The sequence below is a fragment of the Salminus brasiliensis genome, chromosome 24 (genome assembly GCF_030463535.1).
Source record: "Salminus brasiliensis chromosome 24, fSalBra1.hap2, whole genome shotgun sequence".
In the NCBI taxonomy this organism is placed as follows: Eukaryota; Metazoa; Chordata; class Actinopteri; order Characiformes; family Bryconidae; genus Salminus; species Salminus brasiliensis.
In genome coordinates this window covers 15714512-15729662 of record NC_132901.1, presented here as the reverse complement: position 1 = coordinate 15729662, position 15151 = coordinate 15714512, and the positions used below count along the sequence as shown (strand labels likewise).

Genomic DNA, 15151 nt, shown 5'->3' with positions numbered 1-15151 from the left:
TGAACATTTCCTTCTAAAAGGCATGCTACCTTCTCAAAGTTGTCATGACTAACTAGAATATCAGTGCAGGCATTCTAAGTGGCATTTAATGACCTTTAATAATTTATTAGCTACAGTGATTTAGTGTTGGGTTAATAAGCTTGTTTACTGCTGGAGATTATCCTGATTTTAAAAGTGTGTGGGGGAGTGGTTGGTAGATGAAGTGAGTCATGGTGAAATGAAATCTAAAAGCCTTCCTTCCTGTCTAGTTCAAATTCAGTGTTTGATGTAAAGGATCGGTTTTGATCTAAGCACAGTTTAATCATAAAATCACATTGCACAGGAGCATCTTAAAGTGGGGAGGGGGAGACCGAAATAGTGCCATTATCTCAGAATAAGAATTTGCATTCAGGTCACTGTAGGCCCATTGTTTTGAAATTATTCCAGTATAAATCTAATGGTATATGTGCTATATTTGGTTGCGCATGCAGCACTTAAAGGTGAAATTGCTTATGATGGCACATAATGACACTTGATTTTTATTATTTTTTTTCCTGACTGCCCCCCCCCCTTTGGATTCTTTAGCAGGTAATTGCTGCCATGGAAACACAGCTATCGAATGGGCCGACCTGCAACAACACAAGCAATGGCCCTGCTCCAATCTCCAACAATTGCACCTCACCTGTGGAGTCCACTGGCATCGAGGACAGTAAAACCAACCTCATAGTGAACTACCTTCCCCAGAACATGACCCAGGAGGAGCTAAAGAGCCTTTTCGGCAGCATCGGTGAGATTGAATCCTGTAAGCTGGTACGAGACAAAATCACAGGTGAGTGGGGTTATATATTTTTTTTTGAGTGCTTTTGTCATTAACCACAGATTTGTTGCAGTTTACAATATTTACATATTAGTTTATTTTCCTATAGTATAAATATTTTAGATTTAGATGCTATTAAAATGAAATTGGTTTTAGGATGATCATATGAAATCTTATATAAAGTAGTTTTTGTGCTTTTAAGAAACCAGTCTGATTGTGCCATTTTAAGATCTTAAACTTTCAACTTTATAAAAGTACAATATTCAAGAGGGACAAGAATGGAAATGTTACAAAGTAACCCAACTGTTATGAAAAAGATGTACTAATATATGAATTTGTAGAGTTTATTTTAAAAAATTAGGCAATTAAAATAGTAGGGTAATATGCAAGTAGCCATATCTTATACAAAGACAGGCTATGCTATACATGCTATACATAATTCAGTGAACAAATGCCTATTTGAATGTAGAAAAAGGCAAATGTTTCAAGCTATTTCTGTAGCTGCTGCTAACATGTTCGAGCCCAGTTGGTGAAATACTACGCCTACACGAGTGCCACTGCTGACCATAAATAAATAAGCCACAGGTCATTTCAACTTTAATTAGGTTTTAAAGTGTTTAAGTATTTCCAAACATCCACCAGCTCTTTAGCAGCTCAGCTATGCTGTATGATGCAGTGTTTTGCTTTTACTCTACACTCTACTTCAGACAGACTTTCTCACAGGTCAACACTCCAGATGTGGTGCCCTGTAGGACCAGAAGCCAATAATCTGTGGTTAAACACGAGGTGCTGGTTATTTAGTTAGGAAGGCTTGTTTTACATGGCTAGTTTGGCTAAGCTGTTCCTCAGTTTGCAGCAGTACTGTGCTACTTGGAGACCTCCTTTCATCACTTCAACCCAGTGTGTGCATGCTTTTCACCATTGTGATCACTTGCTGTTCCACCGTTCAGAACACTCCATCGCTGGAAAGGTCCATTAATGGAAAGGTCTGTCAAAAAAATGTGAAAATAAGTGTGTACCTTTCAGACACCCATCTCGCACCTCCAGGCTAAGAACAACTGGTGTGTAACACTGTGTGCTTCTGGGGAAGTTTGATATTTCAGTACCTGCTCATGAATTTAGGACACTGCTGCTTATAGTAGTATGGGATAAAATTTTTTGGGAAAAGTGATGTATTTAAATTAATACCTGACTGAAGGAAATTTTGAGCCATGCTGATGTTAATATAATGAGCGTAGTTTAAAACTCAACAAGCATATTGACTAAACAATACAGTAACCTAATAATCTCAGGCTTCTTTCTCAGAGTTGAGACATTTTAAAAGGTAGTTTCATAGCTGAATTTGCTAACCAGTGTCTCTCTACCATTTTAGATACTGCCTGCAAATTGTTTTGGGTGTTAATGGTTTGTGTGTATTACCATTAATATCCTTGATGTCTTTAGAAAGCATTGGTGGCACATGATCACATTTTGTTAAATCATAAGGAGAGCTGTATCTCAGTCTGTTGGTGCCTTTTGCAATACCACAGTAACCCATGCATATGGGTTTGTCCGGACATGCAAATCTGATCTGATCACTTGCTAATAACTGTGCAGTCAGTCATCTCCCCAGATCGGATTTGTGAAACCAGTCTGATTTTCCTGCAGTCTGAACATAGCGTTAGTATGTGACAGACTTGTAAATGGAGATGTAAACTACAGTCTGTGTCTGTGCACAGGCTATTGGCCTTTTAGGGGTATATATATATATATATATATATATATATATATATATATATATATATATATATATATATATATACACACACACTTTATTTATTTTCCCTCTGTCCCCCTCAGCTGTGCTATTGAAGGCATTACTTTAAACTGGTAAAATAGTGCAAGCAATACATTGGCCATAATAGTAAACTGAATATCCTTGGCCTACATGGAAGCTGCTTAATAAAAGCATACCAAAATATTTAAGATTTTAATGCTAAAGTAGTTTTCAGTTGTTTGGCACACTGTGCTTGTTGAAGGCAGAATTATCACTCGAATCTTCATTCATTTCATTCCTCTCAATGATAGCCACATGTACTTTTTTTCAGAACTGCAAATGGCCTGATTAATTCATTTAGTTTTTGCTTTAGTCACAAACATCTCAAAACTGCAGTCTTTGTTTTGATTAGGTTCTCGTTTCCTTTATGGCTTCCTTCTAATCTAATGAATCAATGCACCAAGGCCTCATTAACGCCCACTGGATGAACTCATTCACATCACAGCTTTCATCAACCTGACTGCTACGAATAACGTCAGAACACAAGTTTCACGTCCTTCCAGACGATCAAGGTTAAGATGGGCAGTTTGACAGGTTCATCTTTAGTCTGCTTAAGTTTTTAATAGGGCTCGATTTTTGTTTTAGTTTAGCCCATGTGCTAATTCGGTCATGTCATTTGAAGTGTGCACAATATCTACCTGCTTAAAATTGGCTTTATTAGGTTGAGATTTGGGCTGTAATATGACTACAGGCTATTTGCATAGGATGCTCAGTTCTTGCCTGCTTTGCGACTACTGACTATGCATGGTGTTCATGGTTATGCTCAATATACACTGTGTACACTAGGAATGTGCATATCAACTCATCTTGATGGTTGTAAGTTAATAAACAGGCACTCTGCTCACCAGAGAATAAGGGAATAAACAAGGGCTAGCAAAATGTTTGTGTCCAATGAGCTACGAAGATATCTCATGAGAACATTACCAATTCAAATATCAGAAAGAGCTGATGCTGGACAAAATATTGCTTAGTCTGACAAATTAGAAGGTATCCATTTCAGGTGATTACTCATTTTAACAAATGTAAAAGCACAAAGCTGGGTGTTGCAGTAACTAACAACTTTTTTTTGGTAACAACAATTTTGGTAAATCTTGACAGGAGAATTTCAGTGACAATCAGACAGTCCGAAATGGAGGGGACAATATCGGCAGTATTAAATCACGGCCATCTCTAAACTAAAACATTGGCGAATTATCTGACTTTACTCGTTTATGGTAGGCAGGTTGGCTAGCATGACAACAGACTTGTAATGTGGTCCACAGCCCCTTTATAACCTGGTGCGAACTGCAGAGATTAGTGTGCCTGCGGCTCAGCAGTTGCTCTGGAAAATGTCACTATGTTTAGTTATAGGACCACTACAGACAGCTCTTTCTAATGCAACTTTATTTTCATGGTTTCTAAACCTAGCTGAAATAGTGATATTAACACAGTATGCTTTTGAGTGCATTTTGAGTCATCTCTGTAAGCAGATACTGTTGGACTGTGTTTAAATACAGAGATGAATTAGGACATGTAAAATGTTATGTATGAATGAGGTTTGCACATTTCCTTTTAAAGTGATCTGTTTAGCCCAGATACCCTGGTACAGTTAAGCATTCAGACCATAAACAGCTTGAGGACCTAGTAAGTACCAGAGCTTGAGTATAGGACATGGCATAAGAGGAAGGGCTGCACAATATAGTGTTTCAGCTTTTTTTTTTATGCAGTATGCAAATGCCCAATAGTCACATTGCAGGACATGCAGTGTCCCCTAAAGCAAATGAAATCGTACACCTGTGGATTTCTGTTGTATGAAGCAATTTGTAGCAGGTTTTATATATTTTCCATAACCGATCCTCCAGAGGCAGATTATTTATCTAGTATTTTACACATTGTGCATTATGATTGTGTGTTGGATTATTGACTTTTGTACCTGTATCTTTAATATTGCAGAATATATCACAAAAATGTCTTTTCCAATACTGTGCAGCTGGAAATGGGTATAAATAAGCTTAATTTTTGTAACTCAGTAGTTTTGTGCCCCTTGACTATACATAATAGCAGGCTGTTAACTTAAATTTTTTTATAAAAAATAAGTGGTAAACCCAAAACCAAAGGCAGGGAGCAGTAGTTAGTGTTTCTGCTACAGTCTTTATATTAAAACCTCCAGCATATACGTCCTCCAAGGCCAATTAGTGTATCGAGGCCACTTCTAGAGTGGAGTCGGCGAGGCGAGAGGTGGCCTTAACTGAGCAAAATGTTCTCATTATATGCTTTTTTCTAAGCGAGTGCTATTATGAAACTTCCCCGCCAGCAAACCAGATTGGCTCAGTCCTTTTTAAAGCGCTATTTAATTGTTAAATATCACTGGTTTTGATTCAGGCGCTTGAGATGTGCTTATTCTAATGCACTCTCTCCCCGCCTCCCTGGCCTAGCATGCCACTAGCTGCTCTGTTGTGGCATGGTAACCCGAAGGGGGTAGACTCAGCAGAACCACTTTCAGTATAAAGGGTCCGTGTGCATGAAGAGCCTGATTGGACTGGTAGTCTGTAGTGGGGAAATGAGGGTTTGAATTAGGGCTGTGCAATATATGGCTTTCTACTCCTTACGGAGATGGGCATTTGTTATACTGTTCTCACTTAATGTTGCAAAGTGCAAATGAGCCTTCTAACCGATCTTTATTTGTTTAAGCACATTTTAATTTTGGGATTGTTGGGATCTGGAACTGTAATTGCTTAGGATGTTCATAGATCTTGAACATGATCACTTGACTAATGTGTTAATAAGCAATGGAATATAATGAAGCAATATAATTACAGTAATGGGCTAAAAAGGACAATGTTGCGTCTAATGTCCAAGATTACACTACATTGATGGAAAGTTTGCCTGTTTGGAATGCTTGTAACGCGCAACACATCAGCGGTACGTATTGTGTAATGTGTGTTTATTTGCACTGTCAAATTAGTTTACGTAAATGGGACCTAATTTCATAAGTGCGGCCTAGTGTTTTGTGTACTGACTAGCCTGGGACTACAGTTCTAAAAAAAAAATATTTTATTGTAAATCAAAAAATAAATCTGACTAGCACCCTACTCTACTTTGATGTATATAAAAATATAGTTTTTATTAAATTCGATTTATTTAGATACAGAGAATTTAATTTTTTTAAACCCACTTTTTTTTTTTTTTTTTTTTTTTTTTTTTTTTTTTTTTTTTTTTAATAAAAAAAATAAAATAAAATCCAAATCCTGGACATCTTCCCCATCTCTGCTGTCACCTAATCTGTGCACACTGCAACCATTACTTCCATCTATAGGACCAGAAGTACGTTTTCCACCATATACATGACCTTTCTTAAAGGTATACCAGTATGTCCGCTCATGACATCTGAAGTACTAGAAGTAATGCTATTGCTAAGACTTTTCAGACAACTTTTCATATTGCGGCCATGTTCATTCAGGTTCAGTCACTAGTTAAAACGGTGCAGTACAGGTATGATTTTTGGATACTTTTAATATTAATAATTTTAATTGGGTATCTCATTTATTCAGTCAAAATATCTCATTACGACCAAAACATCACATGAAAGCGTTTTCTTTTGTGCCAACCTAGGTTTTGTTTATATGGAGGGTGTTTTGGTAATTGACAATTACAGGGAAGAATCAGAAAATGGTTTAACCTTGCGTTTGACTTTTGAAGTGAGTAGAAAACATTTCAGTCTCCATCAAGCAAATCTGGAACTTTACATATCTGGAGTGCACAGGAAATGCTGACAAATATTGCAAGGCTGCAGTTGGCTTGTTTGAACTTGTTCTAATTTAAATGTAGCATTGACCTTAAATGGGTTCACAGGTGCCAGTATCTACTTGCAGTGCTGAGGATAGACAAACCTCATACAGACCATGTTGGCTGCCCAAGTTTCAGTAAAGGTTCATTGAAGGCCATCCCATCTAGTCTGAATAGGCCAGTCATGATAACAATGTAATATATAACCATGTAAACAATGTAATCATAAAACTGTACATGACCTTTTGTTTGTTTACGCTGTTTACATGCTTGTTTGAGGCGGGTGGCGACTCTGAGCAGGCTGTGACATAGTGTAGGAAGACACTTAAACTCAAGGCTAGTAAGTGGTTATCCCAAATACTTTTTTTGCCAGAAAGTTTCGAAGAACATGTCCCAATGGACTGTTTTAAAGTGGTGTTCTACATAGAACATATACAGCCAATTATTGTGACTGAGCCAGTGTTTATTCTTATGAATTTAAAGTTAATTGCTCTTTAAAAGGGTGTAACTGCATTATGCCGCTATATCAGTGAAAGTTATGTTTACTGCTGTTATATGTGCCTACGCTGCACTATACCAATAAGAGTCCTTGGGCAAGACTCCTAACACTACATTGGCCCACATCTGTAATACGTGTGACCTTGTAAGTCGCTCTGGATAAGAGCGTCAGCTAAATGCCATAAATGTAAATGTTATATCTGGGACAGTGCATCAAACAATGTGTTGAGAAAATGACATGCCTACAAAGGAGGCTACTGTGGCACAAGTCATTGAATGTTTTAGCAATTATTGGAGAAACTTTACATGGGGCTTTGTAGCTGCAGACGGGTCAGTGGCCCTCCTACACACCCTGGACAGGTCACAGCAATGAGTGCATGAATTCCAGCTTTAAAAAAAAGCCTTAACCACTCGCTGAGTAATATCTAAGTGGTTGGCCTTTTTCATGGATATTTTTAATTTTCTGTATGGATTTCTGACCACACGCACAAGTGTTCCTTAAAGCTTGTCCAACCACACAACAAGCACTAGTTTGTAATTGTGGATTTGAGGCTCAGTTTATGGAAAACTTTGTAGCTTTGGATGCTCCCAGAGTGTCCATTCTCTTCTTTTTCTTACTGATGTTCCTCATGTAAACCAAGGTTGCTTGAGTGTTCAGGAAGTAAGTCAGTTCATCCTTATTGCTTACATAACTGCTTGCCTGCATAACTGCTGTTTTACAGCCCCCCACCCCCTCCCTAAAGACCTAGATGCAGACTCTTATTCTTTTTCTTCCGCTTCATTTTATTTTTGGATTTGCTCCCCCCCCCGTTTGTCATTTCCTTTTCTGTTAAGTCATTTATAGAATATTACTGACCTGCTCACCTGTATGTCGGTCACATCTTTTTCGCTCTTATGTCTTTTTATTTATTTATTTATTTATTTATTTTATTTCTTTATTTTTCCTTCTTCCCCCATCCGTTTTCTGATGGCCTTGCCCTTGGCACAGCTTCTGTGGTCCCTTGTTAAAATACACCTTCCTTTAGCTCTCCTTCTCTCCTTCATAGCTGCACACTTAACAGGGGAGCCAATTACAGTGGAGGCAGATGCTTGCAGTATTTCTCTCAGGGATGATTCCAGGAGAAACACATTCCCTAAGTCTAATTGGAGCTTTGCATGTTTGTTTTAACAGGAAAAATTTAAGGATTGTTTAGCTGTAGGATGTGGGGAGGGTTGCCTTGTCCATGCCTGCAAATTCAATTATCTAAAACACAAAAACTGAATTTGGTCAAGCCATTGTTAGTCTGGTGGTGAAGTAATGTTTCTTCAATCTTGGGTCTTCAGTTACCTGCAACCATGTAGTGTAGCATTTTGTAAACTGGAAACATGGATATTTAGTGAATAAGCTAATGACTTATTTTTATTATTTTTTTTTTAAGATTTAGCTAAAAATCTAGCCATTAGAAATGCAAACAGGTAGGTCATGATGAGTTTGGAAATGAAAAGCCACAGTATGTTCTAGTGTTTTCCAACACTATAGTACTGTTCTGTTGGTACCATGGTGTGTAAACCATTGCCATTAAAGTGGTCAGTAGTGATGTGTGGTTGGGTGTGTATCTGCTGCACCTAGCAAACAACACATTTTGTAGGAAATCTCCAATAGTGAGGTTTCATTCTGCCGCAGTTCTTTGTGGCTTGAATTCCACAATAAGTTCGAAACCTTCCTTTGAGATTTTGGGTCTTGTTGACATGACTGCTGATTTGTTTCAGAAGCACTTTTATTCTGCAAATGTCTTGTTCTACCACATCCCAAAGATGTTCAGGTCTTTTGGCTGTATCTGTCCAAACCCATTTGAGAGGACTCCTGCTTTTGTTATGCTGGAAGTAGCTATTAGAAGATCTTGGTCGTGAGGGGATGGTACTCTAATAGACCTCCACCAGCTTGGACTGTTCAGACAGAACAGGGTGGTTGCTGCCAAATTCTGATCCCACAGTCTCTGACTTTGCAGCAAGGGAGATTCATTAGACCAGGCTGGGTTTTTTTTTTTTTTTTTTTTTTGGGAGCCTGTGCCCACTGCAGCCTCAGTTTTCTGTTCTTGGCTGACAGAAATAAAGCTGACTTGGTCTGCCCTTAAAGGCACCTGTCAAATCTTGAGGCAGACTGGCTATATCAGCTCAAACCATTCTGGCCGGAGCATTAGGGCTGCACAATAATATATCACTTCATCATCACTACTGCATTGTGTGCACATCTTGCAACATGACAAATGAGCATGTAAAATTATCTAGCTTTTTTTTTTTTTTTTTTTACACTGCTTGATACAAAAGGACAGTCTGTACTATTATTTTCCATAACAAACCATTTCCAAATATTTGTGGACAACGCCCATTGCTGACGCACACAGCCTGTCTAGTCCCTGTTCAAAAGTATTGCCAGTAGAATAGGACTCTCTGGAGCAGATAAACGTGAGCCTAATGGCACCATGCCTAATCCCAGGTGTGGACTAGAGGATTATAAAGCCCCCTAGTAGAGCTATAGACCAGTGGAACTTGGTGTTCTAAAAGGTGCTACATCCAGTATGTTTGGTGATAATCAAACATCCACTAATGCTCTTGTTGCTGAATGCAATCAAATCCTTACAAGAGTGCTTTTAAATGTAGTTAAAAGACTTCCCACATCACTACAATGCAGTGCTGGCCAGCACTGGTGTATGCTGACCGAGGCATTAGAGCAGAGTACAAGGTGCTTTCCTTTAAGCATGTTGGTTGCTCTGTGATGTTGAATCAGTGGCTGTTTGGGGGAGAAAATGAGTAAAATGGGTAGAATAAATAAACAACCATTGATTTGTGTATTTGTACTTCCCTAAATGACACCAGGATTTGCACAGCACTGTGAATTCCTTCACTTTAATGCTGTGCTGGTACAACTTTATCCCAGAACAGTTGAAAGCCATCTTTTTATCTGTTGTGCTGATGGCAGCGGAGGCGCAAGGTGAGTGGAAGTGTCTGAACTGTTGGTGGTACTGGCGTAGGAGGGAGTCAGCAGGGCTTTGCTGATGACTCATCAAGATTAAGATTTGATTGTGTGCGTGTTGCAGCACATCGACGCACACTGAAGCTTAATGACCCTTTTTGGTTAAATCTTCGTTTTAATGGTGGATGGTTCTTATGGTTTGAGGAACATTCTACAGAAGCTGATTTTAGATTGATGGCTCAGGTTTTTAGTATGTGTATAAAAAAAAAAATCATTAAGCCCTAGAGAATGTGTTCTGCCTGCTGTTGATTTTTTTTTTTTTTAACTGCGCAGGAGTGAGCAGTGGGCTTGCACTGACTCATACTGTCAACATGTTATACTTTTGTCCCCCCCCCTCCCTAGAAAAGTAGTTATGAATTATAAAGTGCCTCGAGTGGGATTGGGGGTGGGTTGTCCTATTTTAATATCGGGTACAGTTTTAAGCCTATAGTGGTCGTGGCATGGAGAGAAGTACAGCGTTCATTTGATATTGATTTTATCTAATAATAACTTTGGCAATTCAGCTTCAGTCACTTTCAGTTGATGGTGAAATGTTTCTAAGTGTTTGTTTTTTGTATGTTGTGAAGGTTATAGTTCTTAACTATCTGCTATACTTATTTCTGCACTGTGCAGCTTGTTTATATACAAAATGCCGTTTTCAAACCCTAGACTAGTCTGCCGCATTGTACGCTCCTCCTGAACTCTTCATTTACATGAGCAACATGCTGTTCTACATATTTGTTCTACTATTTGTATAGTAACTTGCTTTGGACCTTCATCACCCAGCCTTCATGCATGTATTTGTGTGTGTTTCTTTTGTACTTATTGTCTATGCTCTGTCTTGTTTTGTCTATTGTCCTTGCACTATTGTATTTCCAAACTATTATGCACCAGAGACTTGGCCTAGCAGTGTTGCATTGTGCTTTACAACCCTGTATTAGTATAATAAAGTCGAATTGAATGTAAAATTTTCTCTTTTGGACAGTTTGTTGGCCCAGTTGTCAAATTATTCACAATACAAACCAACCTGACTAAACATGATTTAACTCTACTAGAACTCAACGAATGTACTGAAGCAATCAGAAGTAGCAGTACCAATAAAACAATAAATTGGCGTAACAGCACAGGTTTATACACCCTAGCGTCAATTTAAACCTAACGAAGTCTCCAAGAACTTCAAAACCATTAATGTTATTAAATCTTACTACTCTAAGATTCAGATTGAGTGCTCTGTGCTGTAGCAGTCTTGAAGCATCAGTCATTAGAGGCTTATTGGAAACGCAACACTGCAGAGGCTCGACAGGTTCACTGTACTGATTTTTCAGGTGGTCATGGTTTTATTTAAAACTTTCAAATGGGGCTCTCATCTGCACTAGAAATTAAGAATGCATTTTACTTTAAGTATGACAATCCTTCGTGAACGTGTATGCTTTTTACAATGATTACAATGCTTTTTACAGTGTGATTGCTTCCTATCTATTATATTTGATGCGTAACATTTTGTCATCAGTTTCTTGAGGTTTGCAAATATATTGGGGATAAAAGTTGCATTTTTTCTTTTTTTCTTACCAGTATACTGTATAAAATGGCATAGTGCCCAAACTGTATATTAAACTATACATGGGGTTGAAAGGGATTTAATTTTGCAGTGACTAATACTGTAATGTCTTTACTCTCCTACTTTAAGTTTTCCATTTTGGCATCCCTACAATCACTGCATTGTCTTCCCAGAGCAGAGTTTCCATCATTGCTCTTTTTTTTTGGCAAATTTGGTTTGGCATGGAGTCTGTCTGTAACGGCACCATCTAGGCCGTAATCATTAGACGTGTGTCTTCAGCGAAGGTGGCTCGGGTGAACTTGACCCACAGAACTTGGCTGCAGCTTCTCTGCAGTGTGGGTGGTGGTGGAAATTGCATTGCTAGCTTGTGGTGGAAAGAAGTGGATGTAATATTTATTTATTTTGCTTGGAGATTGAAATTATTCCGGAAACCACATTGATCTTTTTTGCTCAGCTTAAGGGCCTGATGAGTCACAGCAACTGTTTTTGCAGAGAGGAAGGGGCGTCTGTCTGAAACTAGTCATATCAGGCTGGAAAAAGTGGTATTCTTTCTAGAGTAAAGGTGCAGCAGCTAAGTTTATTTATGTATTTACTTTTTGTTGTCCGTACTGGTAAAGTTGCTAACAGTTTGTATAGATATTCTGGCTTGGTTGGTTGTGAATGCTCTTAAACGTGCATGAAAGGTTTATTGAGAAGAGCTTTAGAGTAAATTAGTTTGGTTTGAAAATCGAGGCTTTTCTTTACAAACGCTTCTAAAAACATTTTAATGAAGATTTTTACCTTGTGAAGGTTTCTTAATCGCAGAACTGTTGCTTGTGTTTTCCAGGGCAGAGTCTGGGTTATGGATTTGTAAACTACGTGGATCCTAAAGATGCAGAAAAAGCAATCAACACTCTAAATGGACTGAGACTGCAGACCAAAACAATCAAGGTAAGAGACTCCAGAGCTACTAAGTGGACTTGGTTAGCTACAGATTGTACGGTCTCCATTGGTTGTTAGTCAACCAAGTGTAAAATGAAAAAAATTCCCAAAATGGTTTGAATGTTGGACTGTTGGATCAAAAAATAAATTGTGCTCATTTTTCTGTTGCCTCCAGACTTTAAAAATTAGGATCACCAGTGCTAGCTTATTGCTAAACACTGGTTCATGTATATAAAATGTTGTGAAGAGTGCCCCCCCCACCCCCCCCCCCCCCCCCCCCTGCCATGAGCTGGAAGCTGCTGGAACACCAGTATTACTGACTGCAGTCGGGCCAGTTTTGCAGCCCTATGGAGTGAGAGGCTGCCATGCAAGAAAGATTCTTCAACTTCAAAAGAACACTTAAGCCTGAGTAAAGTTTTCTACTGATCACATGGATAAGAAAAGCCTTCTGAATGCTAAGGCGGTAGCACTCAACCTCAAAAAAGTATACCACCATTGTGGTGGTGGTAGTAGCATCATGCTCTGGGGCTGATTTGCAGTCAGTGGAACTGCCATGTTCTCCAAAGTGGATAGAATAATGGAAGACTGTGTCCTTCAGAGTTCTTGGCATAACCTCAGACAACTCTAACCTGGACACAGTTTCCTGTTTCAACAGGACAGTGGCTGTGGTATTAATAAAGCAGGATAATGTTAAGTGTTCAGAATGTCCCCAAAACCCTGATCTCAAATATGTGGACTGTACTTGCAGTTGCCCTGTGCCAGGAAACCAAAATGTCTAATTGAACTTCACTAGTTCTGCCAAGAATAGCGGTCAGATCCAACCAGAAGTCTGCCAGAAGCTTGTTGACTGTGACCAAAAGCATCTGGTCAAGGTGAACCTTGCTGAGGGACATTAAGAGTTTGATTAACGACCCTGTGTATATAATTGTGACTTTTGGTTTCAGGACACTGTAGTTGTGCAGTATGTTCTATTAAATATGTGGTACTTACTCTGTCCCAGAAATAAAAAGAACAGCTTAGAAATCATTAAAAGCCCAGTATTATCATGATGAGTGGCTTTCATAACTACAGTTGTGGTTGAAAGTTTACATACAATGTCCTTGGCAACAGAACGATTGATAATTGGAGGTCCATTATACAGTTATCAAGGACAGCATAACTGATCGGCATTGCTTATGAAAACACTGCTTCACACTCAAACATGCAGAATTGCCAAATAAATGTTGTATAACAGTACAAGTACTCTTACGAAGGCGTTCCAGACAGCACCTTTCAAAAGCTCAGTTTTTGCTTACTAAAAACTTAGTTTCTATGTTTAGTAAAAAAAAAAGTCAACTGCTTTTCAGCTGTTACAGAAACAAAGTCTACAGTTCCCTCATAGTGCTGACGTTTCCTCATGGAGGTTATCTAGATTCTCACGGTCATGTTGACACATTTGTGATGGCTTTTACACATCTTGCTGCAAACATTTAAGTGATTAAGTAGTTTTCTTTTTTTCTCTCTAGGTTAGATCTGCATTGCCATCTGTATATTGCATTTTCAACATTCGGTGCTAATTTAGTTGCTGCAGCTTTAGAGATCTATCTTTGTTACTACGGTGGTGTTGTGTTCTGTGTGTGAAACCAGAGAGGCTGTGAAGTGGAATCACACCTGTAGTGGAAAGGGTCAGTTTTGAAATCAGTGTCTTGTACTTATTGGCATTTTCTTATTTGACATTTGAAACCTTTAATTTTCAGACCTTTTTTGCTTTCAGACAAAATCAGAAGAACCACTTCATGTCATCAGCCCAAGTGTTTTGGTGGCGAATATTGTGATGCGTCCATACAAAAGTATTGTAAGCTGCTTAAAATGGATTGGATCTGTCTAGCTTTCAGTACTCCTTCCCAAAATGTCAATAATCTCCTATAAAGAATCTGGTTATTTGTAATCTAATTTCTGCAATGATCCACCTCAGCCTATTGCCCAGGCTCTGTGGAAAAAAAGGTTAATTCTTTTTTTTCTTTTTTTTTTTTTTTTTTTTTTTTGTATTAAGCATATTAACCTGTTGAGCTACAGGGATGGTGATGGCTTTGTGTAAGAAAAAGGAAGAGGCTGGAAAATTGGGGGTGCCAGTGTTGTGTATCGATTGCCGCTTCTTGTGTGTATCCCATTTACAGCTTTAATTAAAAGCGGACAGTTTTTTATTGATGCGGTGCTGAGGCAGAGATTGCACAGCAGGGCAGACTCACGCCAGCATTTGCCAACGCAAAAGTAATTAAATTTGGACAGATAAGGCTGCACTGGGTCAACCAGGCAGAGCTGCTGAGGAGGCAGAGAGTGCCTCTTTACTGTAGTGCTCTTCAGATGGACTCTACACTTCTGCCTGAAATGGTCCACTTGGACTTTGGAGTTTTACAGTTATGATTAGGGTTGCATCAATATGGAAATTTTGGGTTAGATGTAGGTGTTGGAGATCTTGTGCATTCCTTTCTGATGATTCTGATGCGTGAACGTTTAAAAAATGTGAAATTGGGAATGAATTTACCTGGGTCTGCATCAGGGAAATATGTTGAGTAAAATGAATGAAGGGCAGGTGTTGTACTGCAGTGAGTACATTCTGCACTTTTGAGGTCAGTAAGTGCTAAGGATGTCCTGATCAAAAAAACTCTTGGTAAAACCCTTGATGCTGACTGTCTGCTGATTCTGATCTTTTGTTTTTATAAACCATACTGCCCCACAACTTGGATAAGATGTGCTGATACACAAGAGTAAACAGCAGTAAAATTATTATTTTTATTTTTTTTAGACCAAAATCTAAACTGAGTT

General features: G+C 38.6%; 2 protein-coding genes across 3 annotated transcripts in view; one reads left to right on the top strand and one right to left on the bottom strand.

The window, feature by feature from the left end:
• LOC140547057 (glucosidase 2 subunit beta-like) overlaps window positions 1-15151 on the bottom strand; it is a 325295-nt gene that overhangs the window by 67123 nt on the left and 243021 nt on the right. The window lies entirely within an intron of this gene.
• Window positions 1-15151, top strand: part of elavl2 (ELAV like neuron-specific RNA binding protein 2) — a 47413-nt gene that overhangs the window by 18841 nt on the left and 13421 nt on the right. For both annotated transcript variants that reach the window (XM_072669860.1, XM_072669859.1), the window contains exons 3-4: window positions 565-808; window positions 12252-12355. In XM_072669860.1, the coding sequence (XP_072525961.1) occupies window positions 565-808; window positions 12252-12355 (348 nt within the window). The remainder of the gene's footprint in view (window positions 1-564; window positions 809-12251; window positions 12356-15151) is intronic.